The 25173-nt window shown below is 39.9% G+C and overlaps 1 protein-coding gene across 1 annotated transcript in view; it reads left to right on the top strand.

The window, feature by feature from the left end:
* The window catches only part of CPA6 (carboxypeptidase A6), a gene marked incomplete at both ends in the record, with an annotated part of 87559 nt that overhangs the window by 37423 nt on the left and 24963 nt on the right, over positions 1-25173 (top strand). Inside the window, 5 exons of the mRNA XM_080639688.1 lie at positions 3995-4070; positions 17118-17242; positions 20745-20859; positions 21781-21882; positions 22731-22835. Of these exons, the coding sequence (XP_080495814.1) occupies positions 3995-4070; positions 17118-17242; positions 20745-20859; positions 21781-21882; positions 22731-22835 (523 nt within the window). The remainder of the gene's footprint in view (positions 1-3994; positions 4071-17117; positions 17243-20744; positions 20860-21780; positions 21883-22730; positions 22836-25173) is intronic.

The raw sequence follows: 25173 nt of genomic DNA, 5'->3' as shown, positions 1-25173 counted from the left end.
ATAGATATTTGATTTATAGCATATCATTCCTCAAATTGAGTTTAAAATACTTGCAAAGCCTTCGTAAACATACTTGTATTGAATTTCATGGGAGAGGAGAGAGCTGATTAAGGTTCACATTAGCCAGGAAAATAAAACAATAAGAAAGATTTTCCTGAAGGAAATGAGGAATTTACATAAATGCAGTCCATTTTGTGTGACTTCAGCAGGAAAACTGCATGAGAGAGAACTACTAATTCCATCAGTAAAGAAGTTGTATACACGCTGCAGAATGGTCTCATTGAATCCATCTGGTCTGTTCATAGACAAAACTATGAAGTAAATGGAAAAAAGAAAGTAAATGAAAAGAGCCAAAGAAATAAACCACTAGATTTTAGACCCTGTTGGTGGCAAGGAAGATCACCCTTCCCAGGCCTATGTAGCACATTTTGTGTTTCAAAAGCAGCCACGTAATGAAGAGAAAAAAAAAAAAGACATTGCATGTCAGTGCTAGCCAGCAGCGGGTCACCCATTTTGCTCAGACACAAGGCTGTCCCTGCGAACACCAACAGTTTGGCTTCTGCTCTTTGCTCACCACTCTTATCTGCCCAGTTCATTTCATAAAGCTTGTGTATTGCCCTTTGCAAAGGCTTTCAACTGTGTTTACACAAAATTCAAATGATCTCATTAAGTCCTAGCTTTAAATCTGATTAGCCTAGTTGCTAGGGGTAAATTGAATGTTTGTCCTGATAGATACAAAGTTCCATATTAATTTCTACAAAATATATCCCATCTTACTGTTTGTTTAGAAAATTTAAAACATAGACCTTAAAAAAAACATTTAGAGACATTATGGTTATAAAAATAACCTTATCTGCAAAAATCAGGAGAGGGCATCTGCATGTACACGTACATTTCCCTAGATGTATAATTGATCACTTGCTTCTTTCTCCTCAGCAGTTAGACATGAGGGATAGCAGAGGCCTTCACCAGGGGGTGGTTCTGAGTGTTTGAAATGCAGCTGCCATTTGTCAGCCACATTAGGCCATAAACTGGAAGGTTTTGTTGTTGGCTCTTAAATACTGGAAAGGCTGTTGGATTTCTACACTAAATTCAATGAGTATTAGAATCATAGAGTCATAGAATAGTTAGGGTTGGAAAGGACCTTAGGATCATCTAGTTCCAACCCCCCCCGCTATAGACAGGGACACCCCACACTAAACCATGTCACCCAAAGCTCCATCCAACCTGGCCTTAAACACGACCATGGATGGAGCATTCACAACTTCCTTGGGCAACCCATTCCAGTGCCTCACCACCCTCACAGTAAAGAACTTCTTCCTCATATCTAACCTAAACTTCCCATGTTTAAATTTGAACCAGTTACCGCTTGTCCTATCAGTTTACATAGTGTTTAAGGTAGTAGGTTAATTTCTTTAGTTTGAAACTTAAATGGGAACACTGTAAAGCTAAAAAATAACCTTAGGACTATGTTCTTTGACTGGTAGATATCAGGAGTAAATCCAGATTTGATATCTGCTTTTCTGAACATATAATTATTATCCACTGGCTGGCTAGCTATAGAAGTGTGTTAGCAGATAGTTTTCAGGAATTTGTTGTATTCCTGCATTTCCTATGCACAAAAAAAATAAAAACTAAAAAAAATAAATAAACTGCCTTGTTATAATGGCTTAACCATCATTTCATAAAATACTAACAGTGCCAGTTCGCTGAACTGCTTCCTATGAGATCTCCAGCAGCAGACCCAGCCACAGCTTGAGGCATTTCCCAACAATGTGTCAAATGATCAATCTGTCACAGCACCAATATTTTCCTCTTTAAGACAGGTCTTTCATCATATGGGAAATGACAGAGTTGCTGAGCTAATCCAAGACAGTTTGAACTGATGTGTGTTAATTCAAGATTGTACCTAAGTGATATCTGTTCCTTCAAAATTCCATTACAGCTGCATAACACATGCTTAACTACTTATTTCATTAAAATCTGGTTTTCATATGTCAATTGTCCCAGTCCTTCCAGAAATGTCCAATGAATCTTTATTAGTTACTTCACCTTCACATGTCCTGGGCAATCACTACTTCTTTATACCCATTTCCTTCTAACAGCAATTTAATACTCTGAAAGAAATGGGTAATTGGAAAAAATATTTCTGCTGCATGCATGATAAATTAAAAGCATCTATTTTTCTCATAAAGATGCAGCAGTTGTAGTACTCCAACAGGCTTATTCCTTTCTCTCCAAGTTTCTATACTGGAAGTTAAACTTGGCTTGGAAGCATAGTAATTTCCCCTAACATTTTAGAGCTGCCAGATTTTAACAAGAGTGCTTTCAGAAATCTACCTGCTTAGGCATAGACCTTTGTCAAGTAAAGTCAACAGCGGCCAAGCAGAATGGACTGAGGTCCACATCTCTGGGTACATCAGTGTTATTTCAGCCATAATCTGGAGTCTAACTGGACCGAAAACTTTAAGGCTATGAAGCTGTTGGAAGGCTTAGGAGTTTTAAGGCTTGGGACCTGTCTGCAGGAAAAACTCAAGAAGGGTGAAAACCAAAACTGAAGAGCTCAGACAGAAAGAAGGACCAAAGGCTAACCAAGTGGAGCAGATGCTGACTGGAGAGAAAAGACTAAAGAAGAATGGGGGTAGGGAAAAGGAGTGCCAAAAAAAGGTGTGTAAGCCACTTCAGAATTCAGTATTTATTAGTAGTACTAAAACCAACAACCAGTGTATTCTTCTGAACCGCTTACTGACAATATTCAGTGGTTACCTACGTACCTATTAAGGGTTCTTGCAACAAAAGTGTGTCCTACCAGAGCTGTAGCTGCAGTACACCAAAGGCAAGACCAAGTGCCTGCTTGCTGAGGACAGCAGCAGCTTGGGAGCCTTCCTAAGTGAGGCTGACACATGCACACTCACCAGTTTTGCTTCTAATTGATCATATATCTTCTGATCAGACTCAGAAGCTTCAGGAAGGTAGGAGAGTTCACAATACATTTAAGGGACAAACTTCTCCTAGTGACAAAGGAAATTCTACTGCACAAAGTTACCAGATAATGAGGAAGCTGGAGATAGAGAAATTATTTTAAGGGGGGTTCTGGCTAGTGGATGGAACTGTAGAAATAAAGAAATGAACAACCTGTGGGATCTCTTGGAAGAGGAGAAGCAGTGATTATCAACAGTACAAATTCAAAACCTCAGAATGTAGGAAAATGCTGAAATTAGCACTGGCCACAAACATTTATTTAATTCCTCTTGTGTATGGAATATGAGGATGATGTCTTAGGTGCATGATTACTACCTATATTTTCTATAGTTTCCAGCTTCCCATTGTTCATGAAATGGATGGTGGTCATTGAAAGGACAGCTATTTGGTTTCTTGTGTCATCTTTGCAAAGTTATGTTCATTGAGATCTGCTGAAGAAAGTGCATAAAATGAGCTGCTATTATCTAGAACCTTCAGAGTGTGTATGAACAGCTATTTTCTTCACAAAATTTGTGCAAGCTTTAATGGATAAAGCAAAAGGCATGTCCCTGATATGAAGGTCACCTCTCTTCTGAAGTCAAGTCCCCTCTAATTCATGAGAACAGTGGGCTCTTCAAAGCCCATTAAATGTTTAAACATACAAAAGCAATGTACCTTACCTAATCTTGTTCTCAGAAAAAGATTGTTTTGGAAAAGAACAAAATTGTTTTGATCTGAGACAGACATTCAGTATGGAAGATGTCAGCCTGAATGTTTTGTATTAGAAGGAATGAACAAAAGCATTTACACAGAAATAGAGGGTCAAGCTGACACCCTAATCTGTAAAGAGCAAATCATCTCCATGTAAGTGCATAACCAGGGAGCAATTTTAGAAGCAGAGCTCCAGTTCACCCAACATTTTGCAGATATTGAAAAAGAGTAAAAGTACAGTATCTATCTGAACCTATTTACTGTTGCATTGTGCTGCTGCAAAGAGCATTAAGGTGTCAACTCAATGTTCTGTTATTGGCAGTGATAAAGTCATACGAGTTGTTCCTGAGAGCAAGAGGGAAACACAGATCCTGAGGGCTGCATTTAACAGGCTTAAGGTGAGTATCATTATTTTCATCTTCGTTTTCTGATCTTTGTTGAAGACTGTAGTGTATTGACTGACATGCCTTTCATTTTGCACTTTACTTCAAGCTATTTTATGTACTGAAAAGCAGCCTTTGCCCATTAAATTCCTAATTTCCCAATAAAATAGCATAGGAATTGGATTCATCATGCCTAACAGCTTAAACAAGAAACACTTATTGCTTTAAAATAATATAGGTGCCATACATACAAATTTGCTTTTTTTGCTCTTCCACTTCTTGCTAGCATACATAGTTGCATGCTTTATTATCTGTCTGATGGTTTTATTTAAAACACTGAGTTAATGCAAGATGTGAACACACATGGGAGTAGGAAAAAGGAAGTGGCTTCAGTTTTAAAATCTCTCTGGTAGAATAATTTTCTAGGGGCAGTTAAGAGTGTCTACAAGTCTCACTAGCAAGCCAGAAACTTTCTTCCCTGGCCTTTTCCTGCAGATATAAATGAAAAGCAATGGTGCCACTGTAGCAGCAAGCATAAAAGGACTCTGCAGTGTGGTGCTTTGCTGGCAAAGCTAATGAAGGCATAGGCAGCCTTTCCACAGCATGTGGCCCATTATGTCAGAGAAGGATGGGGAGTACCCGTAATACATGTCTCTGGCTCCTGCAACAGCATGGGAAGGACCACACCATGCACATGCAGTGCCCTCAGGCACTGTGGGAGGTACAAGCCTCACTAATAATCTCCAAAATACAGCCCAGCCAGAGCAGATCCAGGGAAGTAACAGCTTGATGACTGTCGAGTTTGTTCCAGGAGCTGAACACAAGTCCCAGGCTCTGCCTCTTCGCCTGTGTTAGTTCATAGTCTTCTTGAGCCCAACGGGCAACAGTTGACTTTTCCCTGCACCTATGAAGGTAAATGAGTTTGATGGGCAGCCTTACAGGCAGCATGGGCACAAGCTAAAGTCATTTGGCACAGTAAACTCAAGCCTTCGTTTGGCTGGCTGAAAGAGTTCTATGGACATAGACAAAGGAACATGGTAACTTTGACAGTCCTGTGACATGCATTTTTGGGTCACAGAAGAACACCAGTGGTACCAAAGTGCTGGGAGCATGTGCAAAAAACATCTGGACTTCTCACTGTCTTCAAGGCCAGCAAAATATTAGGCAGCCTGTGATGTATCTCTGTCTTCATTGTTGAAACCTCATGTAGATGACTGTGTTCTCACTGAGGCAAAGAATGAAGGTGCGTATAATTTTCTAGTCTAATAGTTAACATCTGGGATACAAGTAAATCTAATCTCAGTCCACATATCAAATCAAACAAAATGAAGATCTCGGAAGAGCTCTCACACCGCATGAAAAGCATTCCATCTTTCAGTTATGACAAAGCCTTCTTGCTGCCATTTTTTAAGGAAGTGGACAGAGCTACCTGAGGTACTTCAGCTCAGGAGAAGGCTTAATGCAGTCAAAACATGGATGCCTTACTAGCTTTAAGTAGGACGGCTAAGGCTATCTTCACCACCTCTGTGCTTCTTAAGAACATGTTCAGTGAGTTCCCCACTCAAGATGCTGTCTTTTGTAAATCCCATTCTCAAGACATCCAATCAGTGCACATTGCATGAGGAATTTTAATGTTCAACAAAGGCGGTGTTGCAGTGCTATGTATTACAGCACTTTCTACTGTAATACCCAACTCTCTTAGAGAATATTGTCTTATATTTGTTTCCGCAGTGCTTACTAAGGGCCTGGCCCTCAACTGTGAATGTTACTGTAATACCCCAAAAAGGATAATTGTTTTACTCCCAATTAGGAAAAAAATAAAACCTACCCATAAACCCAAGAAATACATGTGGAAGCTGGTATTTGCATTAATTTCGTCTCCCTGATGCTGGAACATAAAGAGGGACCACATGTGCTTTTTCCTTTCTCCTCATATTGCAAACTCTGCAAAGCAAAAGGGTTACTCACCTTCCTGCAACTGTTTCTCATTACAGAGCTCCCTTAGGCTCCCAGAAAGATTCCTTCACCCAATTCCATCAAAGTGGGAGCAGTAGAAACTTGAATAAATAATTGCATGTTATAACTGAGAGCAGGATAATAAAGTTTTGGCGAACTGCATTGGAATCTGACTAGCTCATTAGAAAGTGATTGATTCTGATGAGGTAGTAAGCTGAGGAAGTTAAAAGGAAGATTCAAAAAAGAGAGAGGGTACTGACACCCAGTTGCATGAAAACAGAACGGATTTAGCGGCATTTTGGGTCTTGGAGCTCTTCCATCTACATTGGGTCAGAGAGAAAGAGGCATCTGAAGGGCTAACATGGAATGCAAATGTTTAACGTTAATTTATCATTATCTTACCCCTCCTCAAAAAAACCTAAAATTATTCACTTATGAAGGATTGGATCAACAATGACACTTATTAGAAGTGCCAAGTACTCACAATACCAGCAACAATCAGTAGCAGCTGCAAGTCATCAGCTCGCATGAAGAGCCATGTAGTTAGAGTACTTCAATTTTTCAAGTCTTCTGGTCAGTCTCCCCAGTCTTTCCCCCATTCCCAGGCTTCCAGAGTTGGAAACTGAACTGACAGAGGACTTACATTCAGCTTTTTAAACATGAGTCTTTAAGTGCAATGAGGATAACGTGCTCAGGAAAAAATAGAAGACAGTGAACCAAAAAAAAAAACCAAAACCTCAAAGTGCAAAATAAGCTACAGACAAAGCCCAGATATAGTCCTGATGCTGTCGTAACACAGTATGCCTGACAAATAACAGAGATATGAACAGAGGGGTCAACAGAGATGCAGAGATTACTATAATTACAAGGACTAAGCTTCAGATTTTTATGTATTAGAATCAGAAAACCAGAACTGGTTTAAGACACATCTCTTTTGAATCCATTTTGGTTTGAGCAGTAAATTAATACCAACCTGTCATATTACTCACATGTTCTGTTCCTAGAGGGAAAAATAGAGCTGGAACTAGGATCCTTCCAAGACACAGCAGTTTCGTACCTTAATAACCATCAAACAGCACCAATTTCACTTTTTTCCCAGAGAAAGTATTTTGGGATTAACTGCGAGTAGTTGGTCTATTGTAGAATGTTAATGTTTTATTTAAAGCAATTTGAAGACTTCAACCTGAGTTATTATATGGCCTGACAGTATTCTCCACCATTGTCAGTACTAGAAGAACAAGAAAAGCCAGTAAAAATAAAAGTTGCGTCACTTTCGTTCTCAAAGTGAGAAGGATACCTGCCCTTGGGTTTAAATTCAGCCATACATTTCTCTATGCCGACAAGCTGGTGTATCTGAGATAAGGTATCTTTCAAAAGTACCAAAAGTTACACTGTCTAGCAATGTCAGGATTAGTCTCCATTAGTTAACCCATAGAAACACAGGTATTGCAGTGCAAAAGCCAAGCGTGGGTTTGCCCTAGTGTGATCCACGCACAACTTAAATGTTTTGAATAAATTCCCAGGACAATGCAAACACAAAGTAGATTCTGCACAAATGGATTGTATTCTTGTTGCAGGATTTTCTTTGCATACAATGGACCATCTATGCTGGTAAAGAAAGAGAAGACAATGCCTCCTGTCCTATGCTCCCTCCTCACTGTGCCTAGTGGAGGAAGCTTTAGTATAGATCCATAGTGGTCTGTGTTTATTCCAGCTATTTCCTTCTGCCTTTAAAATCTACATTTATAAGGCAGAGTCACATAGCTTTGGTTTCTGGCCTTTCACAATCCAAAGAGTTAAAAGGCAAACTCATCTCTGATGTTCAAATGAGTGTATCCTTCTGAAAGGCTTTGTCACAAAGAAGGTTGAAAAAATTATCCTGATGGTCTTATTACAAAGCAGTGTATTTTGGTGTCTGGCAGAGAACAAAGCAAACGCAAAGATACCCCTTCTTATCACCCACTAATCTGGACAAAAGGAAAATGATGAGGAAGAAAATAAATGGGCACTGAAAAGAGTAGCAGTGTATCTTTCACTCATTTTATCTGCCTCTTTCTGAATGACTGTGGTAAACACTGGTTTTTTTCCTGAGTAGACTTTGTCATTTACAGTCTGCTCTACTTGATTTCCTTCTGAAAGAAACACAAGGGCAGTCGGCAAAGAAGTGGGGAGAGTTCTGACTTCTTCCACTATAATGCCAATGCCGTAGAAGTTAACATGTTGCATGGTCCATCCCTTTTGGGAAGAGAGTCAGACACAAAATGAGTCCTTTCTTGAAAAAGCATTTACAGAAACCTACACTTGAGACATCCTTGAAGGATCATCTTGGAAGTGGCTGCATGTCCTGATGTGTTTGAAGTATCTTAGAATACGCCTCCAGTAATTAACTTGGGCAGCAGTGGCAGTCTAGCCACAGCGTAAGCAACAAAACTCACAGAAGAAGCTGGATGACTACTCAGAGGCTTTAATCCACGTGGAAACCTTTTGATCTCACACAGGACTGCTCGTCTACCAATACCTGAGCTCTAATGTTAACTCATACACTTTTACACTTTTTAAAGGGATTACCCTTTAGACTTTTTAAATTTAGCATCTGGAGCTACTTAGGAGGGATTTTTGCCCCACCTTTTTTCACGTAATGTTCAGTGCAGTAAACCCCTGAAACCTGCCTGAAGTGTATAGGCTCTGCTACAGTACAAATGCCAGTGCCTATACTGAGTGCATAATGGATAATGAATGTTTCATTCCACACATTTAACTTTTGGTTCTTGAATTGCCCAAAGGCAAATCACATTAGTCATAATCACTTGCTGAGTAATTTTCACAAATTAGTTCTGGTCTGTAGCTCCATTGCCCATAGTGCTTTGTTATTAATCATTATTATAAATTGATTCCTTCATCGGGTGGTTCTGTTAACTTGTAGGTGACAAAATATTGCTTTTTTCCCTGTTGGGGTGGACGCAGCATGTAGACTTGCAGTGGCAGTGAAAATAGGCAGCCCCACAGATTAAAATCTGTCTGCTATGAGTTCTGAAAAGTTGCTTAAACTTGCATGTATTCAACCAATAAACTCATCCACAGTAATGAAGCAAAAAGCCTAAATGTGCTGAGTCTGACAGACCACTATCCGGGCCTGCAATGCAGGTCAGGAAGAGCAGGGGCTCGAAAGCTCCTATGCATTGTGCACTGCCATGTATGGAACTACTTCTTAGGGCAGTAGGGGTGTCTGAGGTAGTAAGAAATGAGGCAGACGTGGAAGAAAGCACCATGCTCTTTTTGAGGCAGGACACACCAGTTTCTGGTTTTCACAAAGTGACAAAGGTAGTAGTAGCTGGAGATGTTGTCAGTTCCTACATCAAGTTTCTTTCTGTTTCTGTGGGGAAGAAAAACAAAAGCCTGGTAACTATGCTCAGCAAACCACCTCAGAACCTTGAACACCTTTTCCACAGTCCCTGTGCCAAAGACCACGAGAGCAGATACAAGTAAGTATGACATGGGTGAATGATGGTGGAGCTCCTCCTCCAACTTTCATGTAAGAACACAAGTATTTTGCATAGCAGTGTTAAGGAACATTTTCATGTGGTTGTGATAGACTAAAATGCAGCAAATTCTTTAGCAATTCAAGTACAAACTCATGGAGTTATTTATTTTCCTAGCTATAGATCACTGTCAAAGTTTTTGGACTGGCTGCTGCTTTAACATAATTACAGCCACCGATCTTAAATTTTGGATGTTCGGCTGCAGTCCTTTGCTCTTATAATACTATCTCTTTTTGTAGATACATTACAAATCTTTGTTCCTGACCATGTTGAAGACCAGAAATACATTTTTGCAGCAAATGATTACCCTAATCAACAAGCAAAAGAAATATTTAGCATGATAGTAGCACAATGCACTGAGTATTACAGTACTGCCCGTTCTCTGTCCCTCGGGCTCCTCTTGTGCATCCATTGTCCCTGTGCTTCATACACCTCTCCAATGACTGGCTATTGCCTGCTACTCATTCTTGTTTAGAAGACAGTTTGAGGAGCCAGTTGCTGATTTATGAGCTCTTTAATGGTTTTAATTCTGTTGGACCTGACTGACAGAAAAAAATGTCACATTCCCAAGTGCTTTGCAATGAAACCAGGATTTGCTCAGGTTCTCAGACCTGGCAGATTCTGTTTATCTGCTCTGGAATTCTCCTTCGTAAGCATTATTTTTGAAGCACTACTTCATTTGAGCCTTGACTGATAACTTCTACTTCACCGGTGATCTACAAGCACTTTTTATCACATATGCCTGACTGAAATCAAGGCTGTTTGTATAGGTAGCAAAGAAGCTACTGCTCTGTGAACATTCTTGGCATAATAGAGTTACACCACTCATTCTTCAGTAGCTTTTACAAAAGAAATTCCTGGGCACAGCCAGGCACTTCTTTAACTTTGTGAGGAGCCAGCCTAGCAAGCCTTGAAGCCACAACTCCATTCCCTTTTGTTTGTTTTCTAGCCCTTACAGCAGCTGCTTATCCATTGTAATCCCTGAATTGATCCTGTCATTGCAGTTCAGAGAATCAGAAAAATATCTCATAGGGGAAAAGAATCACTTGGCTATAAATCTGACAGTTTACAGCTCCATAGGCAAATGCTGAAAAAAGGCTTCAGAGAACAAAAGCCTGTCTGAAAATGCAGTAAGAAAGCCTCTCTGCCCAAATGGAGCTATTCTTACTTTATGGAAGGAAAGAATTAGCTCAGTAGCCAGGACTACATGTATTGTACTTTGCACATACAGCAAATGTATCTGTATAGTCAGTTGCTTTAGTCACCAGTCCAGATTTTACCCTAATTCATAGTTAGGGTTCCAGTCAGACATGCTTATAATATTTCAGGTACACAGGGAACATAGGTGACAACAGAAGTTATTCATCAGTATATCAAAATACGCATCTGTAAACCACTTCCGAGTCTCAGAAGGAAAACGTTCCAGGAAAACTTGAGTAGGAAGATGCAAGATAGGAGAGCCCATGTAGTGAGTGTATTGTTCTCACAAGACACAGAAAGCCTGAACTTTCTGGAATGGGAGGAATCTGTTTCCTCTTTTACTGGTGAGGAAGCCTGAGTTCAACAAAGTCATTAGCACAGCCCGAACGGGAGCAGGATTAGACCCAGGGATTACTATTCCATTTCTTGTGCAGTGCAGCAACAACTACAAAATGAACCAAGCCATAAATAGTTTAATAAGAAACAAAATAGGGGTTTGGTTGGGTCTTCTTAATGAGTCTGTTAAAGACTGTTTCATGTCTGTCAAATATACTTAGCCCAGTGGCATCTGTATTTGTAAGAACGGATGTTCAATTACCACATTATAGTGTATGCGTTTTTCCTCAGCAACCCCCTTGAGGATAGCCTATGACTTCTTTTCTGCAGTATAGAGCCCTGTGTAAAATTATACCAGTGTAAGCAGAGTGGCAAGACCATTACTGTGTTATAGTTCCACAAAGATCTGCAAAACTCAAAACTTCAAGCTGTGCATTGTTTGCATTCTGTTCCTGCCAGTGTTATGGCTGCTGAAATCCTATGAATCAATCTTGATTTATTGGAACAATTATTCTTACCAGCCCACTGAAAAGCAAATAAATACTGAAAGTTAGAGCCAATTAAATGTCTAGTGTGCTCAATCAGAAACTTAAATTACTTTGCACCAGCAACTAGGGCTACCTTGTAAGTCCTTCTAGAAAGCACAGGGAATCCCACACTTAATTGCCACTGGACCATGTTGCTGCACATAAAGGGCAGCTGAAGGAGATTTGCAGTGAGGACTGCCAATTAAGGAACTTAATGGGCAGGAGCAAGTGAGGATGAAATCAGTCCTGATCCTGAAAACATTTGCAAGAGCGAAAACATTAGAGGGGAGCCATTCTACACTTTCCAGGTGAACTACATCATCACAGCTATAACTATCCACCAGTGTCAGAGTCAACAGGAATCATTCCTCCTTCATTCTTTTCTTTGCAAATGTACCAACAGAAGTCTAAAATTCTGTTGCACACTATACACGTGCATATGAGGGATGTTTCTTGTATAGAATGTGATGAAGACTCCTATAGTCAGACCTCTGGCATCAGTGAGAATACAGCAGTTTCTGCTTCTGTTCTCTACCTTGTATTATCAGATTTCTAACTGAAAACATATCTAATGATATGCTTAGGGTGTTTATGTGTTTATACACAAACATACGAAGGTAAATGGAAAACCCATATATCCTGCGAGAGCCTGTGACATCCTGAGAGAGCCTATGACATGCTGATAGAGCGCATGAGCAAAGAGGACCACTGCTTACATTACTGACTGTGCATTCCCTTTTACAAGACCCTCAGAAATGCCAAGCCATTTCAACTCATAGCATCATAACAATAATTATATTCTGAACTTTATAGCTGACAGAATTTCTCAAAGAAATCTGTTCACAGTGATGTTAAGGACAAGGCCAGCTTTGGCGCATGTAATGCTGTATACAGCTCGGTAAGTACAAAAACTGGAATTGCCAGGTAGTAAAGCATAACAAAATTGCTGTCTTCATGGGCTATAACACAGATAAATCATATGAACGATTTTGTTCAGATACTGAATGTAAATCATGGCAGAGTTATTCTAGTTATTTTCAGTGACAGGCATCAGTCATCTCTTTTGATTGATACATGATCACAGACCTGATGAGAGGGCTAAGCATCTTCCTTTCAGGCTAAACGGAAGAAGAAATTAAACATCTGTTTACAAAAGAGGAGTGAGGAACAACTGGAGGCTACTGCCCAAGAAAATGGCTTTAATTACAAAGTACGAGCCAGGCTAAGCCCAGTGGTCTAAAAAAACCAGGGATTTCTTTCAGTGATTTAAATGAAAAAAAAGGGACTATGGGATTTATGCAGCCATGGATGTATTCCGTGGGAAAAAACAAGGAGACCACTTTCTTCCCAGGCCCCCTTTCCAGAGGCACAGAACAAACTGGAGAAAAACCTGGAACTAGTGAACAAAATAACTCCCTGGTCTGGTTTCTGTCTTGGCAAGGCAACAGAGCTTTGTGTACATCGTTTGTGATATGTAGGCTTATAGCAATGAAATGTTTGTATTCTTGCAAAATTATCTGAATCACTTTAAATTTAGGAAGAAATTCTGAATTCTCTTAGCTGAGCACCAGAATCTTTTAAAATATTTGTCCCTTTGCCCTGTGCTGACATTTCATCACCATACTGACCAAAATCTTGAGACATGACTAATGAGCTCAGGGTTTCTGTAGCTTGGAAGGTGTCCAGTCAAGAGCTGATACATTTATATTCTTGAGCTGCCTTTAACACCTCAGTTTACAAAGAAACTGCCTACAAGGAAAACAGTCCTTTGGGTTTGCTTTCCTAAGCACAGGTTGAAACCCAGGGACTTTTATGGGCTGAGTGAGGTTGAAAAAAGAATGTACAGTTAAAAAAGAATGCACAGTTAAAAAAGAATGCTTACTACGTAGTCACAATTATTAATTATACCTTTTTGTTAAATAAAGCAATAATGTGCTTAAATCCTCTAGGAAAAGGGATCTGTCTATATGCTTTTACATACAATTTCTTCTTATAGAAAGCAAGTCAGGATTCTCACGCCTCCAGTGAGATTCTGGGAAAGAGCATTTGCTGGGCATCTGCATATCCAGCACTGTCCCTGAGAACCGGTACCTGGAGTCACACCAGAGTGCAGCAGCTGGCACCAAGTAATTGGTCACCAGATCCCAAGTGTGAGCCTGCTGAAAAATACTGCCTGGACCTTTGCTTATTGTCCAGAGGCTTAAAACAGCAACCTTCTGCCTAACAGATAAGAAAAGACATGCAAAGGAGAGAGTTCTGAAAGGGAGATAAATATACTTAAGTTTGCAGACATATTCTAAAGCATAGCTTCTCCTCTAGTGACAAGATACCAGGTGAAATTTTGAGGTTGAAATATTTGTCTGTGTGTTCACGGGGTTCTGTAGGATTTCTGCATCTGTTCCTTTTGTAGCTGGAGAATCTTCCCCCCACCTAGAAAATCCCACCATCCACACAAGCACATAATGTTGTTTGGCTCTGACTGGTACACCATCCATACTGCTATATAACAACTAATGTGTAATGTGTGGCGATAACAACACCCCGTCGTAAAGAGGATAGCAGAACAATTCATATCACTACCAGTCGCTAGCCAGTGGAGCACAAGATAGAAATGCAAGGCATGCTTGCCAGAGGAATACAGCTGAAAGAAGAGTGATGACCCCAGTGGAAGCCTCAGTACCTATGGGATATGGAGTGATGAAGTCTCCTAAAGCTGACAGTGAGTAAAGGATAGTTGGACTTGCTCAGTCCCAACATGCCTGCTCTGAAATCCATCTTCCATTTTTCGGTTTTCATGCGCTGTCTCTATATCATGCCAAGGAGAAGCTAAAAGCTGCAATATAAATAACATGTCTGCTGGAAAAATGTGTTTCTTGTTATATGCTTTTAAAGCAAAATTAAGTCAGCCACTGAAGTGGTGCTCTGGATAGCACAGGTAACATCTGCCAGATGAGCACTGAATGCTTCGTTTACATTGTAGAGCATAAGAAGTGAGAGTCAAATAAAGCCAAATTACCCAAATAGGAAACTGAGCTGAAGAGGAGCAATTTGCATTCTAAAAATGGGATTTTTCTTTTTTTTTGGGGGGGTCTCACTTCCAGGACAATGCCAGGAGTGAAATATTGCATTTTCACCAACACACAATAGCAGTGTGCAATAGACTGTTGACTTCATTACAAGTTAAAAGAAGATTTATTCTGCTTTTGGTGTTCCCTTGCAGATAGTAATGTGAGGGGCAGTTATAATACTGCAGAAATGAAAGAGCTTGTGATCTTGTGACCAATAGAGTGGTTGGTTTATTATTATTGGTTGGTTTACCAATTTCCCAACATTAATCCTGAATAGCTCTCAAGAACAAAGACAAGTTTCAGGTGTATCTCAACCACGATTATGTTTTTTTTTTCATTTTTGTAACTTCTATTTCCAGTTTTGTGTGATTAGATATTGCCATTGGCCAGGAAACACTTCAGTTGCTCTTAGCTTGTGTATAACAATTTGTTGTTATTTTTATAAAGGTGGCTCAGGCTCAGCTGATTGATACGCTGTTACTCCAAGAGCAACAAATATACCCTCTGTGATGTGTATTTTAGGAATAAATTTTGGAAGTCAAATACACATTTCTAACTCACCATGTGTGAAATCAACCATGTTGAATTAGAGGGGAATGTTACTGGATGACTCTATTCAAAATACAGAAGATAGATAAGCTAACATACAAGGTGTTAGCACAGTGAGAGAATCTTTATTTATATGCAGCATTTAGCACCATTATATCATGAGTTCAGTTTCTACTGACCATCTGTCATATCTGGTGTCAGCTTCACAAGCCTTGTGAACTTTGCCAGTCCTGGTGTTAGACTTCAAAAGACGCTGCTCCCACCCACCACTATCACATGGATCCATAGACCATATTGTGGCAGCTTGAAACAAAGAGGGCTTTTGGCAGGTAGAGGCTGCTCCTGCATTTCAGGGCTTTTGGCCTTCCAAAGTAGCAGGCATTTTATTGGATTAACTGGACTGAAGTGATTACTGCTTGAAGAGGTAGCATCAAGTTCAGCCTCATATGTTTTCTTGGCAATCAGAATATTATTACTCAGGGCGATTTGAGGAATAGTGGGAATTAAACCGCTGCTACAAGATTGTACTCTCTTCAAATGAGGTTCATAGCAAGACCAGGCAAAATACATTAGATATTTTTGAAATAGCTTGTAGGGCACAGAAGCAGCCAGAAGCTGTTAAAATATAGATGATAAAAACCTCTTTAGAAATCTGGAAAGCGAGGAAGGAAGGGACATTCATGAGCTGTATCCATGACTTTCATCAATGCAGCCTAGCACAGCTGATAGCAATAAACTTCGAAAGATGTTTACCAAGTATTAATTCTTTTTTAAATTCTCTATAAGAGCTATGTGGACATGGTAGTCCCTCTCAATTCCCCTCTTTGTATTCAGCTCACAAACTTACATATTTTTAAGGTCTGTGGATCTTGACATGTGTATTTGTCACATTGACACAGGGGTTGTTGCTGAGACTCATTTCCATTGTCCCCTGAGACTATACAGAAGGTCTGGGAAGAGGTTTGTTAACTTGTATTCTCCCTACTCTCCTCACACTGACTAAGGATGAACTGTTCTCACCTGTGTTGATCACTACATGCATCTGTTGTTGGTACAGCTGAGCAGTACAACAGTATCTTGCTACAGGGTGCAGAACACAGAATTTCAAGTCTCTGTTTGCAAACTTTCTTGATTTCTTGAAAATTCATATTTTGGGCTAAAAACTCCAAGTGTATTTCAAATTTGACAACAAAAGAAGGTAAAAATGGACAAGAAGCATCCCTTAGGCATGCACAGATATAGATAGCACATTAATAATTGTGGTATCATTTAGTAGTTCTTGTTTTTTTACAAGATTGTAATAATTTTATTATGTTAATCCTGTTATTTTGACATTTCATGTAAAATTATTGTGTAGATCACCGCTCCCTTCATAGTACTGGTGCCCTTCTATTACTTACCTCAGATCTCTTTATTATCAAGAATAAAATTTAGGTAGGCTTTGCAAACAGCACTGATGTATGCTACACTTTCTACCTCCCTTTAGCGTTCTTGTCTTTTACTGCCCTGGTGAACATAGAAAATACCTTGTGAAATAAAAAGACTCATGGAATCCATACGAGCTAATACGTAGGAAATGTATAGTAGTTTGAGGAGAGGCATGAAGCTGGAGGAAGCTTTTGTTTCAAGCTGTTTGAGGAGGCACATTCCTGAGAATGTTCTCTCTTGCCATTGGCAAATCTCCTACGAGAGTTGTGGTAAGCTAGACACAGTCATTTCTCAAAATCTGCTCCATTAGCATAGATGTTGAGCTGGACCAGCCAATACAGTTCTATTGTCTGTACTATGCTCAGAGTGTTTGCCTACAAAGCTTCAAGCGTGCCATCTCCTGGATTTCCCCACCTACACTGAATGCATATGAATTACAGGTTGGTTCCTGCACTACAGGTGGACTTGTGGCAGCCCAGCAGCCCCTTCCACATCGTTGAAGGTACTGTCACCGACGTGCGAGTATCACAGAACACATCCCGAGGACTGCTGCCCTACCTCCAGCAAGCAAACATCCAGTACACGTAAGCCTGTGCTTTGTTTTCTGTGCCTTGCTCTGGGGATCTGGCCTCCAAGGCAGGTCTGCAACTACCGTGCCAAGCGTGCCTGACAATACTTTCCACATCATAGCAATTAGACTGGCAGACTGCTGGACATTGCCAAGCAAACAATTATTTTAATGGGAGAGCAGAAAATCTCCCACAGGCAGGCAGTTTTAAATAAATGTCCTCCTTCTGAGTCAAGCTGAAGTGTTTTCAATGTATATGAAATCACATATGTTAGGAGAGGGATGGTAATTACTAACTCTACAACCTGCTTTGTCTCTCTCTGTATTTAACAGGAACAAGATTTGTTTACAAGTGTGCTGCTGCTAACGCAGAGGCAAGCCTTTTTCATGAATTATAAAGGAATGTACTAGTTCCCTTAAAAATCTCCATTCCTCATAACCCAACACAAGTCATACAGAACAAATACACTCTAAGGATCACATATAATTTATACCATTTCTTAAAAGCTTTCATGACAGTTTTAGAGCATACTTATGATCTCACATTTATCAAAGTGATATACTAGACAAGAGTAATGATCTTGTCATTAAAGCCTTTTCAGTGAAATGCCTAAGCATCTGAACAATCAACTGATGAGTTATTTGAATTCTCAGACATTTGCTGAATAAAGCCCTACGTGAGGCTATTTATACTTATTTCTCAGTGAGGAAAGGATAGCACGAATCATATTGTATGTTATACGTATTATCAGAATTCCATTTTTATTATGACATTGGTCTCATTATTTCTTCATTCTAAAAACACAAAAACAGACGTAAGAAAATTAATTATGCATGCCCAGTAGCTGAAGTTCAGAGGGAATTTCATGTGGGTGCAACACTGCTTCAGTTTTATTTGTGTTTAAAAATAAGATGGGAATTTCTGTAATTGTTTTCCTGTGCTTATGCAAAAAGTGTCCCTTAATTGCTGTGCCCCAGCAGCTGTGGTCACATCTGCTGCTGTTCCTGCTCACAGTAATCACCTTTAATGAAATGACAGAAGGTGATTTTATATGTGTTACAAACACCCCCTGTACTTGAAGACCTTTACTTAAGTCGCAGAGCAGCTTGTGCAAGGGCAAGAGCTATGAGAGCAAAGGGCCTCCGCGCAGTTTACCTGAAACAGAGTGCTACAAATACTAGAACATTATATTTATTTTCCACAGGGAAGGTTTCCTCTCTGACATTTGCTGCACAAGATGTTTGTGCTTAGAAGGAAGCTGGGCAGCATTTTGTCGACTCCAGACTGTTTCTTTGGTCAACTTCATTTCCTCACTGCCCATTTCAGACTCCTTGTACACTGCGTCCCAGCCAGCAGTAGCAAAACCCTGCAAAGCCTCCGATGAGCATGTACTTGTCCTGATAAGCCCTGTGGGATCTGTAACTCCACAAGAGCAGAGAGGATTTACTGTGAGAGCAGCAATAGCTATAGTCAGGGAATGGCAGGAGAAGGGCTGCTGGGATGGCTGTGCACAGCCATGTCTCCTGCGCAGCCAGGATGAGGGCCACAGCCCTGAGCTGGAGTGCAGCTCCACAGCCAAGGGACTGAGGCGCTGGGCAAGGCTTCAGACAGCTCTATTTCTCATGGCTTTTTTTCACATGTTTAAAAAATGTATTTTATTTTTCACACAATATTTGAAAAAGAGTTAAATTGCTACATCCCTTTGGGAGCTGGAAAAGGTGAGGCACACACCATGTAAAACTTCAGGCTGACACCTAAATTATGTCGAATTTTCAAAGACAAGGGAGCATTAAGCAGCCCTAATACTGAACAAGGTGACCAGCTCTTGCCTATAAGACAGGCTTATCTGTCCCAGTGTTTGACTTCATGACAAGAAAATGGTCATGAAAACAAGCCAGGCATCAGATAAGCTCTTACTCCACCAAGTTGCCTCAGTAGTAAGTTCTCTGGCAATGAAGCCACTTAGGTTGTATTAGGACCTGAGTGACTTAAGAACCTTTGTGTTACAAGCACAAACAGTACACAGTCATTTAAGAGTAAAGAAAGATTATCAAATCTCATTTGGAGTACAGGCACATAAACAATCAGGAGTTGTAAAATTAAATCTGTTACTGTAAAAGTGAACAAACAGAGCTTGATCCTGGTAGGTACTTATGTTAATCAGAACTCAGCAAAGCAGGCAAGTATTTTTTTAACATATTAAACACCCTAATGACTTGAATAAAACCACTGCTTTAACCTAACTACAGGCTTAAATGCTTTACTGTCTTAGAGTGTATAGCAAGTCAAGACTATAAGCCCTTAGTCTGATTAATGAAACTGGTAGATGTAGAACAATGTAATTCCTAATTATGCAATTGCTTCGCTAACACGTTTGAAGATGGGTATAACCTTCACTTCGATATTGTATGTAGATAGACCTATTTGAGCCATCTGCTGCACAGCCAAGTTAGGATTAAAGTTAACACAGTTGCTTTCCATCATTTTTCAGTCATTGCAGCTAATGCCTATAGAATTTTAAAAGGTTGGATGTGACCATCGTTTTACAGGAATGATGGTATGGTGATTGCACATTGCCATGCTTTAGGAGAAGGTGGTATACAAGGATGACTCTCAGTTTTACAGAGATGTTGTTTTACCGTGATGTTGTTACTGATGTCATTGACAATATTACCAGCTTCTGCCAATATATAATGGAAAAGATAGATGCTCCAACTTCTTCAATATTATTCTTTTTTTATGTTTTCTATATTATTGTATTTTTATCATAAAAATGGAAAGTTTTCAGCTTACAGCACTGCTTCTGCATTTTGCTCTTAATGCAAAGAATCTCTCACTTTTTATTGCAGGCAGATTTAATTTTCATTAGTATTGATTCATGTTTTTCCTGAGTTATTTTAAAATAACTGGCAAGCAACTATTGCAGAGCAGATAAGAAACCACAAAAAAAACACACAAAAAAAGATTTTTTTTGTTGTTGTTTGTTGTGTTTCAGACAGAATAATGCTGCTGTCAAGTTCTTATTTTTTTTGTTGTGCGTCTACAACATGTAGGTATATGTAAAGTTCCATGCCAGTACAATAACTCCCAAAAGAAAGTATGTGCATGTTTTTCTAAGCCTGAAAGACTTTTTTAATGGTTTTGAAATCAATTTTTGAAGATCCATGATTACTTGGTATAACTGGATTATAAAAGAAGAGATCAAATGCTGCTCCATAAACAAATGAAAGCAGCTTCTCCTTTGCATTGGCTATGTTATTTACATCTTTCTGTTTTATTCACTTAACAAGCTCATTGTGGTTTTTGAAGTCTTTGTTACATTTCAAAGCAGCTGGAGTATTTATGTAGCAGCATACATTAAAATAAGCCTGAAGCACTCTGTTGTCAAAATATAATAGATGAAGTAATGTCAGAATGGTTTAACTACTCCTATATTTCTTCTAAGTGTGATTGTTGTTCTGCTTTAGCCTGTGTGTTCTACTAGCTTTTCAGTAATGCCATTGTCTTTTTTACCTAGGATTCTCATATCAGACTTACAAGAAGCAGTAGAAAACCAAACTGGACTGAGGTCACACAGGAATCGAAGGTCCGTCTCTGAGTATAATTATGAAGTGTATCACTCCCTGGAAGAAGTACGTAAAAATTCATATTGTTCCTCTTATCCACTACATTTCACTCTCTTCAAATTCTGGTTACCTGTTCATCTTCAGAAGTGTTCTAAATGTTTATTCTTCAAAAATAAGCACCTTCATGAACATAGATATATATTTTATATTTGTATTCAAGGCTTATATTTACATGTAACTATCTTTGACAGCTTCTGAGTTTTCTTTTTAAATTGAATCTTTTACTCTGATGGAATAAGAGATTTCATTGAGGGATTAGTCTCACCGAGTCGTTTAAGTAAGACATATGAGCAAGTGCTAAAGTATTTGCACAAGAGGCCCAAAGACTTAAAACCACTTCAATACAGGCTCATGTACAAGGGATACCATCCTGTACGATAGCTGCGTAAATAATTTCTGTTGATTTCAGAGTGCTCACATACACAGTTTCAGTCTGCACAAAAACAAAGTCACTAGGCACCGCATGGAGGATGCTGCATCTCAATGAGATCTGGTGCCTGTGAATCAAATATTGCAGGTAGTATTAAATTCTTCAGGTCAATCTCTTTGCCATTGTATTTCCTGGCAGGCAAACTCAGGGACCTTCTTCTTTCATTCCATTAATATTGATTGTGGATGGCAGATCAGCCCCATCCCCAGATTTTTTATGGACAGCTGTTGCATTTCAACAATAAAATACGTCCAACAAAAAAATGGGAAAAAAAAATACCCTGTGACTGGGGGCTGCATCCAACCTCTGGCAATAGAGCTATGAAAAATCGAGTAACACTTCAAGTCTGAAAACAAAACCAAACAAAGACAAAAAGAAAAATGACAGGAGAACCCAAAAACGTACAGAGGACTGAGAGCTGAGATTAATAAATGTGTTACAGTTGCTTCCCATGAAATGCAAAGATTGAAGCAATGCTTTCACTTCTATATTTGCAGATCCAGGGCTGGATGTATCACCTGAATAAAACTCATTCAGATCTTGTTCACATGTTCTCTGTTGGAAAATCCTATGAAGGGAGACCACTGTTTGTACTCAAGGTAAAGATAGAACAGTTATTAACGAGACTAAAACCTGTAATCAGGGACAGACACTTTGTTACTTATGTTATAGCATGTACATTGGAGACCCAGGTTCACTGTTTTTCCTAAGAATGGGTTGCTAAGATCCAGGTATCTCTGTGAACGCCATCTTTAAAGAACAAAAAGCTGGAAAACTAAAAGCCAAATCCTATTTACTTGTATTGGATATGCATGGAGACAGATTACAGGACAAGTTCAATTAGCAGGATTTGGATTTAAGGGAATTGGAAAGTTTTGTGTTTATAGACAATTTGGAAAGCGTTATGCTGGAGACAGACCTCAGAGGACTCTGGAGCCCTTCTCAGCATGTGCTACATAGGCTTCCTCTTTAGCTACTGACAAGGCTGTGTGCTCTCAACTTACATTATTAGGAGCATAAATTAGAGCATGTCAGCGAGTTACAAAACAAACAAACAAACAAACAAACATAACAACTTTCAATGTACTTTTTTTCATCTGTTGTTGCAGAGTTGTGAAAATTTGATTCTGTATCAGGCTATTTCTGTAGCATCGTTTTTCCTCACCCTGCTCTATGTGATATTTGAGGATATCATTTCTCATAAAAGAGGAAATGACAGATCTCACTTTTAGTGTAATTTTTTTTTTGCCACAGAGCATCTTCATGATATTGGCATACGTGCCTGTCATGATCACGGCCGTACCTTTGAAAACAATATATTTGTGTTCCTTTATATGAGGAAAGTCAAAATGGTTTAGTGTTTCTAATATTCTGTGAATTTCTTGTTAGTGTGTCTCACTAATGACATGAGATCTATTGGTATTTCTATGAATATTCACACTTGAAGTTAGGTAAAAGGTCACGGCCCTACAAGAAAGCTGTCTGGATAGACTGTGGGATTCATGCAAGAGAATGGATTGGCCCTGCCTTTTGCCAGTGGTTTGTGAAAGAAGTAAGTGTTTAAAGATTTACAGTCATGCCATTTCTTTAGTTCAATAAACTTGTGTTTTTGCTGTAACTGATCTAACGTATTATTGATAAGAAAAATAAATAGCTATTATATCACCTTTTTTTCTTTCTTTTTTTTTTTTTTTATTTGTAGAACACTTAAGTGCTTGATAAATGAAGCTGATAGCAACTGCCAGACACAGCTAGGCACAGGACAGAAATATGCCAGACACATACTGGCAGACATATGAAGTAGGATTTTATTCCAAGACCTAAAAATATGAAGACTGTGATTCTGGTAATGATCCAGGTAAATCAGTGCCACTGTGTACTGCTTCAGATCAGTTCAGCAATATCCTTGATTTAAGGATTTAGGTCAAGACACTTCTCTTTTCTGTAATTCCATTGGAATAGGAAGGTAAAATCACAGAATCATACAAAAGAATCATAAAATCATTAAGGCTGGAAAAGACCTTTAAGATCATTGAGTCCAACTGTTAACCTGGCACTGCCAAGTCCACCTCTAAACCATGTTCCTAAAGCCACATCTACACGTCTTTCAAATACCTCCAGAGATGGTGACTCAACCACTTTCCTGGGCAGCCTGTTCCTGTGCTTGACAACCATTTTGGTGAAAAATTTTTTCCTAATATCCAATCTAAACTTTCCCTGGCACAGCTTCAGGCAGGTTTCTTTTACCCTACCATTTGTGGCGTGGGAAAAGAGACCAATACCCTCCTTGCAACAACCTCCTTTCATGTGGGTTGTAGAGAGTGATAAGGTCTTCCCTGATCCTCCTTTTCTCCAGGATAAACAACCACAGATCCCTCAGCTACTCCTCATAAGACTTGCTCTCTAGGCCCTTCTCCAGCTTCACTGTCCTTCTCTGGACCTGCTCCAACACCTCAATACTAATCCTGTAGTAAGGGGACCAGAACTGAACACAGTATTTGAGGTGCAGCCTCACAAATACTGAGTACATAGGAACAATCACTTCCCTGGCCCTGATGCCCACACTATTGCTGATACAGTGATGCTGTTGGACATCCAGGATGCTGTTGGACTTCTTGGCTACCTGGGCACAAGCTGGCTCATGTTCAGCAGCCGTCAATCAACACCCTCAGGTCCTTTTCCTCTGGGCAGCTTTCAGCCACTCCTCCCCTGGCTTGTAGCATTGTATGGGGATGCTTTGGCCCAAGTGCAGGACCTGGCACTGAGCGTTGTTGAACTTCATACAATTGGCCTGAGCCCATTGATCCAGCCTGTCCAGATCCCTCTGCAGAGCCTTCCTCCAGCAGATCAACACCCCCAGCCAACTTGCGAGTTGCAAACTTGCTGAGGGTGCACTTGATCCCCCCAGCCAGATCATCAGTAAAGATATTAAACAGAACTGGCCCCAGTACTGAGCCCTGGGGAACACCGCTTGTGACTGGCTGCCAACTGGATTTAATTCTATTCACCACCATTCTTTGGGCTTGGCCATCCAGCCAGCTTTTTTTACCCAGAGAAGAGTGCACCCATCCAAGCCATGAGCAGCCAGTTTCTCCAGGATAATGCTGTGGGAAATGGTGTCAAAGGCTTCATTAAAGTCTAGGTAGACAACATCGACAGCCTTTCCCTCATCCACTGAGCAGGTCACCTAGTCATACAAGGAGATCAGGTTAGTCAAGCAGTACATGCCTTTCATAAATGCATACTGACTGGGCCCGATAAACAGGTGTTTTATGTGCCACATTATGGCACTCAAGGTGATCAGCTTCATAACCTTCCCCAGCACCAAGGTCAGACTGACAAGCCTTTAGTGCCCCAGATCCTGCTATCCTCTAGTCAACTGGGACCTCCCCAGTTAGCCAGGACTGCTGATAAATGATTGAAAGGAACTCAGTGAGCACTTCTGACAGCTCCCTCAGTACCCTTGGGTGGATTCCATCCAGCCCCATAGACTTACATGTGTCTAACTGATGTAGTGGGTCACTGGCCAATTCCCCTTGGACTATGGGGTCCTCAAGCAGCTCCTCGTCCCTGTCTTCCAGCTCAGGGAGCTGAGTACCCTGAGAAAACTGGTCTTACTATTAAAGACAGAGACAAAGAAGGCCTTAAGTACCTTAGCCTTTTCTTCACCCTTTGTCACTACTTTCCCCGCTGCATTCAGTAAAGGATGGAAAGTCTCCTTAGTCCTCCTTTTGTTGCTAATGTATTTATAGAAACAATTTTTTGTTGTCTCTAATAGCAATAGCCAGATTAATTTCTAGTTGAGCTTTGCCCACTCTAATTTTGTCCCTTCATAACCTCATGACATCCTTGTAGTCCTAGTGAGTTGCCTGCCCCTTCTTTTGAAGGTC

The sequence above is a fragment of the Psittacula echo genome, assembly GCF_963264785.1.
Source record: "Psittacula echo genome assembly, chromosome: 2".
NCBI lineage: Eukaryota > Metazoa > Chordata > Aves > Psittaciformes > Psittacidae > Psittacula > Psittacula echo.
Note: the sequence above shows the minus strand (reverse complement) of the source record. Positions and strands in the feature narration are given on the sequence as shown.